The sequence below is a fragment of the Bufo bufo genome, chromosome 7, assembly GCF_905171765.1.
Source record: "Bufo bufo chromosome 7, aBufBuf1.1, whole genome shotgun sequence".
In the NCBI taxonomy this organism is placed as follows: domain Eukaryota; kingdom Metazoa; phylum Chordata; class Amphibia; order Anura; family Bufonidae; genus Bufo; species Bufo bufo.
In genome coordinates this window covers 53,462,001-53,476,098 of record NC_053395.1, presented here as the reverse complement: position 1 = coordinate 53,476,098, position 14,098 = coordinate 53,462,001, and the positions used below count along the sequence as shown (strand labels likewise).

The 14,098-nt window shown below is 43.3% G+C and overlaps 1 protein-coding gene across 1 annotated transcript in view; it reads left to right on the top strand.

Moving 5' to 3' along the window:
- The window catches only part of LOC121007976 (multidrug resistance-associated protein 1-like), a 145,211-nt gene that overhangs the window by 87,724 nt on the left and 43,389 nt on the right, over positions 1 to 14,098 (top strand). The window contains exons 13-18 of the mRNA XM_040440245.1: positions 675 to 878; positions 2,812 to 2,958; positions 3,035 to 3,122; positions 4,108 to 4,174; positions 6,905 to 7,031; positions 7,280 to 7,456. Of these exons, the coding sequence (XP_040296179.1) occupies positions 675 to 878; positions 2,812 to 2,958; positions 3,035 to 3,122; positions 4,108 to 4,174; positions 6,905 to 7,031; positions 7,280 to 7,456 (810 nt within the window). The remainder of the gene's footprint in view (positions 1 to 674; positions 879 to 2,811; positions 2,959 to 3,034; positions 3,123 to 4,107; positions 4,175 to 6,904; positions 7,032 to 7,279; positions 7,457 to 14,098) is intronic.

Genomic DNA, 14,098 nt, shown 5'->3' with positions numbered 1-14,098 from the left:
TATTCATTGTAAATGGGCACAGAACTGAACTAAAGGGAACGGAGTGCACCAGAATGCATTCTTTTCCATTTGGTTGTGTTCCCATACTGGACAGAAAACCGCAGCAAGCGGCGTTTTTCTGTCCAGCATTGGATGCGGAGCAAAACAGATCCGGCATGACATGCAATGCAAGTAAGTGGTACACAATAGAAAACAACGGATCCGGCACCCATTGACTTACAAGGGTTTTCATGCCGTCGTGGCTATTTTAAAGATAATACAACCGGATCTGTTCATAACGGATGCAGACGGTTGTATTATCAATAACGGAAGCATTTTTGCTGATCCCTGTCGGATCAGGCAAAAACGGATATGTGAAAGTAGACCGAACATTACGATCTTAAATTTCTGATTTCGATACAATAAAAGTAGGTGGGGGGGAACACAAAACTCACACCATTATTCATGGATGTAGCCTTTTTATGAAACAAAAAAATCATCTGTGAGTAAAGTTATGCTATAAAAGTTTCAAACTTAAAAGCAACATCATTGTATAATAAGGATAAATTGGTAAATGTCTGTTGCACATATTTATAAAAATGAATCCAGGTAGAAAAACAATGAACAATTTCTGATTTTGTTTCACAGCCACATTTCCATAGTCTATATATGAAGCCTTATTACTTTTTCCACAGGAGGAGCAGATGAAGCAGAAGGATGGTCGTATAAAGCTCATCTCTGAGATTCTGCAAGGGATAAAGGTGCTGAAGCTCTACGCCTGGGAGAATGCTTTCAGGAAGAAAGTTGAAAGCTTTAGGCTGATGGAGCTAAAAGCAGTGAAAAAGATTGCACTGTTGCTTTCCGGAGCACTCGCGCTGTTTGTGGCTTCCCCTTTTTGGGTGAGTATGATAAGGACAGAGTTCATGAACTAGTTTATGGTTTTTATGCATATGTCTCATATCAGTCTGTCCCTTACTTAGGAAATAATGATATATTAATCAGACTTCTAGGGTAAATATGGCGGTTTTTGATTGATGAACCTCATCTGTATTACTGGACATGCAGGATATTACTCAGACTTAGGGTCCATTCACACGTCCGTAGTGTATTGCGGACAAGAATAGGACATGTTCTATTTTTTTCCGGAGCTGCGGACCGGAAGTTCGGGGCCGCGCTCCGGAAATGCGGAGAGCACATAGTGTGCTCTCTGCATCCATTCCTGCCCCATTGAGAATGAATGGGTCTGCACCCGTTCCGTATATTGCGGAACGGATGCGGACCCATTCCACGGACGTGTGAATGGACCATTAAGGGCTATGTACACCTTTGGGGACAATTTTTTTTATTATTATTGCATTGTACTTACTTTGAGCTAAAAAGCTTTTTTTCAATTGGTCTTTATTAAAAATATGGAATCCTTTTTTGTGTACAGAGCTAATGCTGTAGTAGCAGCCTGTGGATTTTTTGGTCTTTTCCGTCATTTGGGGAGCAGAAGGGCTCCTGATCTCTGACATTATAAACACTCATCAAAGCTCATTCCTTATTTTACTGAGTGTTTATGACCTCTTAGTAGTTTAGAGAAGAGAGCTATTAGAGGACTGGCACAAAGTGAAAGTACCAGTCACAACGTTAGAAAAACTGTTTACCCTTTGTGACGGAATGGCTCAATATTTTTAATAAAAAGCCAATTGAAAATATGATTTTTAGTCAAAAATGAGTGACATGCAATCATAAACAAAAATTCCCTCCAAAGGTGTACATAGCCTTTAAGGAGATGCCTCTTACAGCTGTACAAGTTGCTGTCAGGCAGTGCACTGGGAGCAGCGCTGCATGAATCTATGCTTTGTGCAGAATTATTAGTGACTCTCTTATGCTGGATCACCAGTGCCCAAAGTAAACTGTCTGCACAATAAGTAGATGAAAACCAGTTATTACTGTCATACCTATGTACTACAGATTGACTAACTTGCCCAGACACCTGGAGCATGTACTGTCAACTCTATGAGTCATGTACCAAACATCAGTAAGGTCCCCATTTGTAATCTTCTTAGAGTACAAGTAAAAAATATACTTCATATACTTTGTGTTTCAATTTTTCACTGTTTCCAAGATCTCTGCTGGCTGGCTTTGAATGTTGGCCTCAGGATATGTCATCAGTATCTGAATGATGAAAGCCGGGACACCCGGCACCCCCACCGAAAGTCTGTGGCAAATCTACAACAAATTCACACGTAACACTTGCATATTTTGCTTTGTATTCAGTGTGGAAATTTCCCTGCAGAAAATCCACCCCTTGTCACTGTACAGTAATGGTGGGATCACATGTGGTACCCTGTGGCTTTGCCATTGCAGACTTTTGTTGCCGAACCTCCAGCATTGTACAGTACCAGCAAAGCGGATGAGATTTTATTAAATCTCATCCAGGCGTTGCCTAAAAAAAATCTTCAGCATATAGTGACCTGCGGTGCGAATTTTAATTATGCAGCATGTCATTTATGCTGCTGATCTCCACTGCATATTTCACCCGTTGCAATGGAGATGTGATTCATGTGATTCATGCTTTTTTTTTTTTTGCTGCAGATTTTCAGTCCCATGTGGATGTACCCTGTCGATTTACACGTACTGTAATTTAGTGTCATAAACAGCTCTCATGCAAAATTTGCATGTTCTTCACGTTCTTCAGAAAATGTAATTCTGTACAGTGGAGGCATGAAACCCCAACTGCAGTGTTCAACAATCTTGATATGTAGTGAGTTAAAAACTTAAAACTTGCGCTCATTGCAGAATTACCAACTTCTTGACTATTTTTCCATTTTGTGATTGGATGACCAGGTTTCCCTCGGCATGTTCGGTGTTTTCTTAGCACTTGATGAGACAAACATTCTGGATGCTCAAAAGGCTTTTGTCACCGTCATGTTACTTAATATTCTCAGGATCCCACTTCGTATGTTCCCAATGGCCATTACTTTGACCGTACAGGTATGTATCACGTTAGCAGAATGTATGCTCAGCAACTGAGGTTTGTGCTGACTTTGCTCTCTTCTGTCTCCTTTAGTCGGCCGTATCTCTGAGACGCTTGTCAAAATTTTTCTCAGAAGAGGAACTGGAGCCCAGCAATGTGGAGACATTAGACTCTACTAGCAGTACGTGACCGGTCAGAAGTGTCTTCATAAGTCTAGACTTACTGTAAAACTGAATTCTAACCTGTATTATGCTAAACATATCTACTATGCGTTTACATATATTAATGTTATCTTACACTACGCAATATAATCTACAGCAGATTTATAATAGCAGGTTGTCAGAGGATGGATGAGAAGTGTTTATATTGTGAAAAGTTTATAGTTTTATAAAGGCAGCATTTTTAAAGGGGTTCTCTGGGAATAAAGAAAATGAAAATACTTTAAATATTACTTTATTATAAATATATTCCCAAATACCTTTCATTAGTTTTAATGACTCCTTTTGTCTAGGGAGCAATCATTAGGAGAAATAAAATGGCCGCCATCCTATTAGTACACACAAAACCTGCCCTAATCACACAGAGGACAAGTTACTTCACAAAACTGAGCTAAATTGCTCCCTCATCCTCCTCTCTGCTCTACTTTTCACGGATTATGATCCTGAATACTGCTGATAAGATCCTCAGCTGAATCTCTGTAGGAATGGAGTTCATAATCAGACATGAAGTACAGAAAGAAGGGTGGGGGATGTGGTAATGATCAGCAGCACTTGTATGCAATCTCCATTTCCACAGTCTGTCCTCTCTGTACTTCATGTCTCCTCATGAACTCCATTCCTACAGAGATTCAGCTGAAGATCTTATCATCTGTGTTCAGGATTATAATCCCTGACAAGCAGAGCAGAGAGGAGGATGAGGCGGCTCTTTAGCTCAGTGTTGTGAAGTACCGTAACTTTTCCTCCTGTGTGATTAGGACAGGTTTTGTGTGTATTAATAGGACGGCAGCCATTTTATTTCTCCTAATGATTGCTCCCAAGACAAAACGAGCCCTTATAACTAATGAAAGGTATTTGGGAATTTATTTATAATAAAGTAATATTTAAGTTTTTCATTTTCTTAATTCCTGGAGGACCCCTTTTAAGCTAAAAATCACATTTCTTTTTAAGGGAATGACATTGTTGTAAGCGATGGCACTTTTACCTGGTGCAGGACAGATGAGCCTTGCCTTAGAAGGTAGGTCTTTCATAGATATTATCTAATTACCGGTATATTCACTTATGTTTAAGTCTGTGTATATAAATGGGTATTCCATCAATCTGTGACATAGCCTAAAGGTATGCCATAATTGTCAGTTGTCAGAATATAAAAGCCTAACCTTATTTGGACACTGAGATCTGGCAGCAAAGGAAAACCTGTAACTCTGACCCCTCGTACGCCTATCTTCTATCCTGGCTCTATATTGCTGCTTTCTGTATTCATCACCGGTGCTGCAAACAGTAAAGCTAAAAAAATACCATACACATTTGATCAATGTTAGCTGAACCCAGGAAATGTAGAGGTACCGAATGGCCATGTGTATGGAGCCTCCCAAATCTTCCTTAGTGGCAAATGTGAGGGAAATAAAGACTGTGCAGTTAGATTTTAACATGCCCTTTTGTTGGTGCTGACAGCAGCTTACGGTCTCCTCTCTATTGAGAATACACATACACTTCACCAAGCCAAGTGTCTATGTGCATGTCAGGAGAGGTTATGTCGGCCGAACTAGCATTTAGCTGACATATCTAAAATATATGATCAGCTTAGGTAACTTTCACACTCATGTTTTGGCTTTCCGTTATGGGCTCTCACAAGCGGTCCAAAACGGATCAGTTTTGCCCTAATGCATTCTGAATGGAAAAGAATCCGCTCAGAATGCATCAGTTTGCCTCCGTTCAGTCGCTCTGGAGGAGGACACCAAAACGCTGCCTGAAGAGTTTCTGTCCGTCCTGGGATGTGGAGAGAGACATTACATTGTATGTCAGGACGGATCCGTTTTCTGTGGCACGAAAACGGATTTGTCCATCATTGACTTTCAATGGCGTTCATGACGGATCTGTCTTGGCTATATGAGACATAATACAACCGGATCCGTTCATGACAGATGCATGCGGTTGTATTATTGTAAAAAACACTAGTGTGAAAGTAGCCTTAACTACCAGTGACCACATCTATTGTGTCAGATATGTGCAGAGATGGTGGTTACTGACACAACAAGTCAATTACAACTGGAGAATAAAGAGGCTGGAGGCCAGACAGAAGCAACATTTCATCAGCATGTTACATGGGATTTTTGTATTATTAGATTTGATTATTAAACTATATGATTTTTGCAAGTGGGGATATTCAGAGTGGTGGATGTAAAACAGGGATTGGGAACCTTTTTGCTGCCGAGGGCCATTTGGATATTTGTAACATCGTTCGGGGGCCATACAAAATTCTCAACTTAAAAATTTGATGGCTATATTTGGTCAAACATGTAATTGACTTAGGGGCAAGCTACAGAAATTGCGCTTCAATTAAAAAAAATCTAGAGTGCTGTATTTTTGCAGCACCAAATTGCGCCTGCACTATATTATATATCACAAATAGTACAGGCGCTATTTTGACCTCACATAGCAGTCTAATTAAGTTGAGAATGTTATATATTTAGTTCTTTATGTGGCATTAATGGCAGCCAAGCTAGACCCAGAGGGGTCCAGAGAGGGGTTCATCCAGCTTTCAATCTCTCTGCCACTGTATGTGCCTCTTTCTTCGCAACTGTCCCTAACATTGTCCCTTTCTCAGCCTCAGATCTGCCCCCCACCTCCTTCAGCCTCCTATTAGACCTCCCAGCCTACATCAGCCTCAGATCAGACCCTCATCAGACCCTCCCCAGCCTTCGTTCAGACCCCCCAGACTCAGATCAGACCCCCACAGACCTCCCAAACTCAGATTAGACCCCCATCAGACCCTCCCTATCCTCAGATCAGCCCCCCCCAGCCTCAGATCAGCCCCCCCAGCCTCAGATTAGCTGCCCCAGCCTCAGATCAGCCTCCCTGCCTCAGATCAGCCCTGATCAGACCAACCAGCCTCAGATCAGACGCTCATCAGACCCCCCAGCCTCAGATCAGACCCCTATCAGACTCCCAGCCTTAGATCAGACCCCTATCTGACCCCCAGCCTCAGATCAGCCGCCCCAGCCTCAGATCAACCGCCCCAGCCTCAGAGCAGCCGCCCCAGCCTCAGATCAGCCTCCAAGCCTCAGATCAGCCCCCCCAGACTCAGATCAGCCCCCCAGCCTCAGATCAGCCCCCCCAGACTCATATCAGCCTCCCAGCCTCAGATCAGCCCCCCCAGACTGAGATCAGCTTCCCAGCCTCAGATAAGACCCTCATCAGACCCCCCGGCCTGAGATCAGACCCCTATCAGATGCCCCCAGACTCAGATCAGACCCTTATCTGAACCCCAGCCTCAGATCAGACCCCCCCCCAGCCTCAGATCAGCCCCCCCCCCCACCGTCAGATCAGCCCTAATCAGACCTCAGATCAGACATAAATAAATAAAAAATAAATAAACTTACCTCTCCAGCTTCGGGTGGCGCTACCACTTGGCAGATTCACTTACCCTCCTTGGTCTTCTTCCTGCCGCGCTGTACTGTGACCTGACAGCGCAGCGTCAGGTCATAGTTCGCGTCTACAAGCACTACGTCCTGACACTGTGGCAGGCGGCCACATGAAATGGTCGCGCGGCCCGCGGGCCGGAGGTTCCCCACCCCTGTTGTAAAAGGACTAAATAGTTTTACATTAATCCCATCGCAGGCTTTGAGTGGGATCCCTGGGAAAACACTTTGGCCACCCTCTTACAATTTACTGTACTAAGGTCCCGTTACTTCAGCTTAATACGAGGTAGATAATACTATTTTTTACAAGCTGTTCTGTCTTGCAGCATTCATCTCTCCATCCAGAAAGGCTCCTTGGTGGCTGTTGTTGGCCAGGTCGGTTGCGGAAAATCCTCCCTTCTTTCTGCACTACTTGGAGAAATGGAGAAAGTCGAGGGGAAAGTCGCTCTTAAGGTAGTACGATATCTTTTTATTTTCTTGAATTAAATAAGAAAACATTATATGGGTCAGATCTTTCCAGTGTTGGGTCAGAACCAGACGTGAACTGGAACAGGGCTGATTGCCTGGGGTTGCTGTGCCACAAAAATCACATCTACAGCCCTACAAATCAAAAAGTTATAGTTGGTAAACTACAATTGAAATGGCTGAATTGTAAGGAGTTTTGTGTGAGTTCCTTATTACTATGTTTTTACATTTTTCAGGGCTCCATAGCTTATGTCCCACAGCAAACCTGGATTGCAAATGCCACGTTTAAAGAGAATGTGCTTTTTGGAAGAACATTAGAAAAAGACTGGTATAATAATGTAATTCAGGCTTGTGCACTACTGCCTGACCTAAAGATTCTTTCTGGGGGAGAGGACACAGAAATTGGTGAAAAAGTGAGTATCCATTATGTACATTCAAGTATGTAAGGTAGTGTGTGTGTGTGTGTATATATATATATATATATATATATATACACTGCTCAAAAAAATAAAGGGAACACAAAAATAACACATCCTAGTTCTGAATTAATTAAATATTCTTCCGAAATACTTTGTTCTTTACATAGTTGAATGTGCTGACAACAAAATCACACAAAAATTAAAAATGGAAATCAAATTTTTCAACCCATGGAGGTCTGGATTTGGAGTCACACTCAAAATTAAAGTGGAAAAACACACTACAGGCTGATCCAACTTTGATGTAATGTCCTTAAAACAAGTCAAAATGAGGCTCAGTAGTGTGTGTGGCCTCCACTTGCCTGTATGACCTCCCTACAACGCCTGTGCATGCTCCTGATGAGGTGGCAGACGGTCTCCTGAGGGATCTCCTCCCAGACCTGGACTAAAGCATCTTCCAACTCCTGGACAGTCTGTGGTGCAACGTGACGTTGGTGGATAGAGCGAGACATGATTTCCCAGATGTGCTCAATTGGATTCAGGTCTGGGGAACGGGCGGGCCAGTCCATAGCATCAATGCCTTCGTCTTACAGGAACTGCTGACACACTTCAGCCACATGAGGTCTAGCATTGTCTTGCATTAGGAGGAACCCAGGGCCAACCGCACCAGCATATGGTCTCACAAGGGGTCTGAGGATCTCATCTCGGTACCTAATGGCAGTCAGGCTACCTCTGGCGAGCACATGGAGGGCTGTGCGGCCCTCCAAAGAAATGCCACCCGACACCATTACTGACCCAATGCCAAACCGGTCATGCTGGAGGATGTTGCAGGCAGCAGAACGTTCTCCACGGCGTCTCCAGACTCTGTCACGTCTGTCACATGTGCTCAGTGTGAACCTGCTTTCATCTGTGAAGAGCACAGGGCGCCAGTGGCGAATTGGCAAATCTTGGTGTTCTCTGGCAAATGCCAAACGTCCTGCACGGTGTTGGGCTGTAAGCACAACCCCCACCTGTGAACGTCGGGCCCTCATATCAACCTCATGGAGTCTGTTTCTGACCGTTTGAGCAGACACATGCACATTTGTGGCCTGCTGGAGGTCATTTTGCAAGGCTCTGGCAGTGCTCCTCCTGTTCCTCCTTGCACAAAGGCAGAGGTAGCGGTCCTGCTGCTGGGTTGTTGCTCTCCTACGGCCTCCTCCACGTCTCCTGATGTACTGGCCTGTCTCCTGGTAGCGCCTCCATGCTCTGGACACTACACTGACAGACACAGCAAACCTTCTTGCCACAGCTCGCATTGATGTGCCATCCTGGATAAGCTGCACTACCTGAGCCACTTGTGTGGGGTGTAGACTCCGTCTCATGCTACCACTAGAGTGAAAGTACCGCCAGCATTCAAAAGGGACCAAAACATCAGCCAGGAAGCATAGGAACTGAGAAGTGGTCTGTGATCACCACCTGCAGAACCACTCCATTATTGGGGGTGTCTTTCTAATTGCCTATAATTTCCACCTGTTGTCTATCCCATTTTCACAACAGCATGTGAAATTGATTGTCACTCAGTGTTGCTTCCTAAGTGGACAGTTTGATTTCACAGAAGTGTGATTGACTTGGAGTTACATTGTGTTGTTTAAGTGTTCCCTTTATTTTTTTGAGCAGTGTATATAGATAGATGAAGGTAGAGAGGTGTGGGCAGCACAGCTGTCTGTAGAGTATGGTCGGAGTGCCAGCGGCTGTGGGGGCGATCCACCTCCAATGAATATAAAATGAAAAAAATTCCACAGCACATCCAATGCGTAAAAAAGTAGAAAACGGCTTTATTCACCAGACCCGCAATGTTTCGATCTGCTTACTGGGATCTTTCTCAAGCAGTGACATAGTAGGTAGTGCAATGTGCATATTTATACAGCTTTACATGATTAAGTAATCATTAAATCAATTATCTTGATCAAATTCAATCATCTCAAAATGTCAATATAAACACAATATCAATATATTTGTGCAATCTATTCATAGTACAATACAGTGTAATCATGTGGGATGGCCATCCATGCTTGTGATCACGTGATCGGATGCGCGATTTCATGTCTTGGACATTCCGAAAGGTCCTATGACATGCGCAATACAATGATCGAATCAATGCGCGATCGCATGACCTGGAAGTTTAGAAAGGTCCTTTGACATGCGCATTACAATGATGAGTACGCCGAGATCCATGCGGACCAGCCCCATCGCCCACTCCAAGGACCTGCGCATCAATGTTTTTAAGGTACACCTGTACACTCTAGGTCATTATGAAGACCTTCACACATGTCTTTAATCACAATTATGATAAGATGATATGTTTTCATTTTTTATGCTGATCGTATAAAGTGGCATTGATGCCACATGATTACACTGTATTGTACTATGAATGGATTGCACAAATATATTGATATTGTGTTTATATTGACATTTTGAGATGATTGAATTTGATCAAGATAATTGATTTGATGATTACTTAATCATGTAAAGCTGTATAAATATGCACATTGCACTACCTACTATGTCACTGCTTGAGAAAGATCCCAGTAAGCGGATCGAAACGTCGCGGGTCTGGTGAATAAAGCCGTTTTCTACTTTTTTACGCCTTGGATGTGCTGTGGAATTTTTTTCATTTTAGGCTACTTTCACACTAGCGTTCGGGGCTCCACTTGTGAGTTCCGTTTGAAGGCTCTCACAAGCGGCCCCGAATGGATCCGTCCAGCCCTAATGCATTCTGAGCGGATCCGCATCCACTCAGAATGCATCAGTCTGGCACCGTTTGTCCTCCGCTCAGCAGGCGGACCCCTGAACGCAGCTTGCAGCGTTCGGGTGTCCGCCTGGCCGTGCGGAGGCAAACGGATCCGTCCAGACTTACAATGTAAGTCAATGGGGACGGATCCGTTTGAAGTTGACACAATATGGCTCAATTTTCAAACGGATCCGTCCCCCATTGACTTTCAATGTAAAGTCAAAACAGATCCGTTTGCATTATCATGAACAAAAAATAAATAAATATTATTTTTTTTTGTTCATTGTAATGCAAACGGATCCGTTCTGAACGGATCTAAGCGTTTGCATTATATGTGCGGATCCGTCTGTGCAGATACCAGACGGATCCGCACCTAACGCAGGTGTGAAAGTAGCCTTATATATATACAGTACAGACCAAAAGTTTGGACACACCTTCTCATTCAAAGAGTTTTCTTTATTTTCATGACTATGAAGGCATCAAAACTATGAATTAACACATGTGGAATTATATACATAACAAACAAGTGTGAAACAACTGAAAATATGTCATATTCTAGGTTCTTCAAAGTAGCCACCTTTTGCTTTGATTACTGCTTTGCACAGTCTTGGCATTCTCTTGATGAACTTCAAGAGGTAGTCCCCTGAAATGGTGTTCCAACAGTCTTGAAGGAGTCCCCAGAGATGCTTAGCACTTGTTGGCCCTTTTGCCTTCACTCTGCGGTCCAGCTCACCCCAAACCATCTCGATTGGGTTCAGGTCCGGTGACTGTGGAGGCCAGGTCATCTGGCGCAGCACCCCATCACTCTCCTTCATGGTCAAATAGCCATTACTTTCAAAGTTTTCCCAATTTTTCGGCTGACTGACTGACCTTTATTTTTTAAAGTAATGATGGCCACTTGTTTTTCTTTACTTATCTGCTTTTTTCTTGCCATAATACAAATTCTATCAGTCTATTCAGTAGGACTATCAGCTGTGTATCCACCTGACTTCTCCTCAACGCCACTGATGGTCCCAACCCCATTTATAAGGCAAGAAATCCCACTTATTAAACCTGACAGGGCACACCTGTGAAGTAAAAACCATTTCAGGGGTCTACCTCTTGAAGCTCATCAAGAGAATGCCAAGAGTGTGCAAAGCAGTAATCAAAGCAAAAGGTGGCTACTTTGAAGAACCTAGAATATGACATATTTTCAGTTGTTTCACACTTGTTTGTTATGTATATAATTCCACATGTGTTAATTCATAGTTTTGATGCCTTCAGTGTGAATCTACAATTTTCATAGTCATGAAAATAAAGAAAACTCTTTGAATGAGAAGGTGTGTCCAAACTTTTGGTCTGTACTGTATATATAGATATATATATATACCAACACCCTAGATTTTATATTATTTGTGTACAGGTTCATGTATTTGGGTACTACTGTACTTTGCACCCAACATAGTTTTAAAGGGTAACTGTCATGTTTTCATTAAAAAAAAAATCTATTTTAGCATATGTTACTGCTGCAGCAGCATTATACATAAAGCAATCTTTTGTTCCTTCACATACCACTGTTTTCCTTGAGTTTTTCCCTTAGTTACGGCTGTTTAAACATTTACAATATGAGGACCTTCTCAAGATAGCTTCTCTGCCAGTTCTCTGCGGCCAAAACTGCTTTCCCTCACTTCCCATACACACTTGTTGTAGCCAGCAGCTCCATGCCAGCCAATCAGATTGGATTACTGAGAGACACGCCTCCTCACTCTGAAGCCTAAAGCAGGCATGCAGTGTGAATGACCGCCCCTCTGTCTTCCTGTCTTCTTAGCCGGAGACAGACCAGCCATAGCAACAGTCTTTTAAGGGAGCAGTGGAAAGGGACAGAGGACAGATCTTTTGACAATCATTGACAGACTAAGGCTGGTTTCACATGGGCGTTGCGGAAACATGCACTATTTTTCCGCGCGAGTGCAAAACATTGTATAATGCGTTTTGCACGCGCGTGAGAAAAATCGGCATGTTTGGCACCCAAACCCGAACTTCTTCACAGAATTTCGTATTTGGGTAAGGTGTTGTGTAGACTGTATTATTTTCCCTTATAACATGGTTATAAGGGAAAATAATAGCATTCTTAATACAGAATGCATAGTACAATAGGGCTGGAGGGGTTAAAAAAAAAAAAAAAAATTTAACTCACCTTAATCCACTTGTTCGCGCAGCCCGGCTTCTCTTCTGTCTTCTCCTTTGAGAAATAGGACCTTTGATGATGTCGCTGTGCGCATCACATGGTCCATCACCATGGTGATGAATCATGTGACGGATCATGTGATGAGCGCAGTGACGTCGCCACAGGTCCTTTTCCTGTGCACAGCAAAGATGAAGACAGAAGAGAAGCCGGGCTGCGCGAACAAGTGGATTAAGGTGAGTTAAATTTTATTTTTATTTTTTTAACCCCTCCAGCCCTATTGTACTATGCATTCTGTAAATGCTATTATTTTCCCTTATAACCATGTTATAAGGGAAAATAATAATAATCGGGTCTCCATCCTGATTGTCTCCTAGCAACCGTGCGTGAAAATCGCACCGCATCCGCACTTGCTTGCGGATGCTTGCGATTTTCACGCAGCCCCATTCACTTCTATGGGGCCTGCGTTGCGTGAAAAACGCACAATATAGAACATGCTGCGATTTTCACGCAACGCACAAGTGATGCATGAAAATCACCGCTCATGTGCACATCCCCATAAAAATGAATGGGTCCGGATTCAGTGCGGATGCAATGCGTTCACCTCACGCATTGCACCCGCACGGAAAACTCGCCCGTGTGAAAGAGGCTTAACTCAGGTATACATGCCTAGCTCTAATAAACTAGCAAATAAAAAAAATATGACAGTTAACCTTTAAGATTTCTCTTAGGCCCCTTTCACACGGGCGAGTTTTCCGCGCGGGTGCAATGCGTGAGTTGAACGCATTGCACCCGCACTGAATCCGGACCCATTCATTTCTATGGGGCTGTTCAGATGAGCGGTGATTTTCACGCATCACTTGTGCGTTGCGTGAAAATCGCAGCAAGCTCTATTTTGTGCATTTCTCACCCAACGCAGGCCCCATAGAAGTGAATGGGGCTGCGTGAAAATCGCAAGCATCCGCAAGCAAGTGTGGATGCGGTGCGATTTTCAAGCACGGTTGCTAGGAGACGATCGGGATGGGAACCCGATCATTATTATTTTCCCTTATAACATGGTTATAAGGGAAAATAATAGCATTCTAAGTAAAATAGTGCTGGGGGGGTTAAAAAAAAAGAAAAATTAATTTAACTCGCCTTAATCCACTTGTTCGCGCAGCCCGGCTTCTCTTCTGTCTTCATCTGTGAGGAAAAGGACCTTTTGATGACGTCACTACGCTCATCACATGGTCCATCACCATGGTGAATGCAGTGACGTCATCAAAGGTCCTTTTCCTCACAGATGAAGACAGAAGAGATGATGGCTGCGCGAACAAGTGGATTAAGGCGAGTTAAATTATATATATATATATTTTTTAACCCCTCCAGCCCTATTTTACTATGCATTCTGTATTCAGAATGCTATTATTTTCCCTTATAACCATGTTATAAGGGGAAATAATACAATCTACACAACCTTGAACCCAAACCTGAACTTCAGTGAAGAAGTTCGGGTCTGGGTACCACAGTCAGTTTTTTATCACGCGCGTGCAAAACACATTGCACCCGCGCGATAAAAACTGAACAACGGAACGCAATCGCAGTCAAAACTAACTGCAATTGGGTACCTACTCGCGCGGGTTTGCCGCAACGCATCCGGACCTTATCCGGACACGCTCGTGTGAAAGAGGCCTTATAGAGACTGCAATATGGCTGTTTCTCGCTC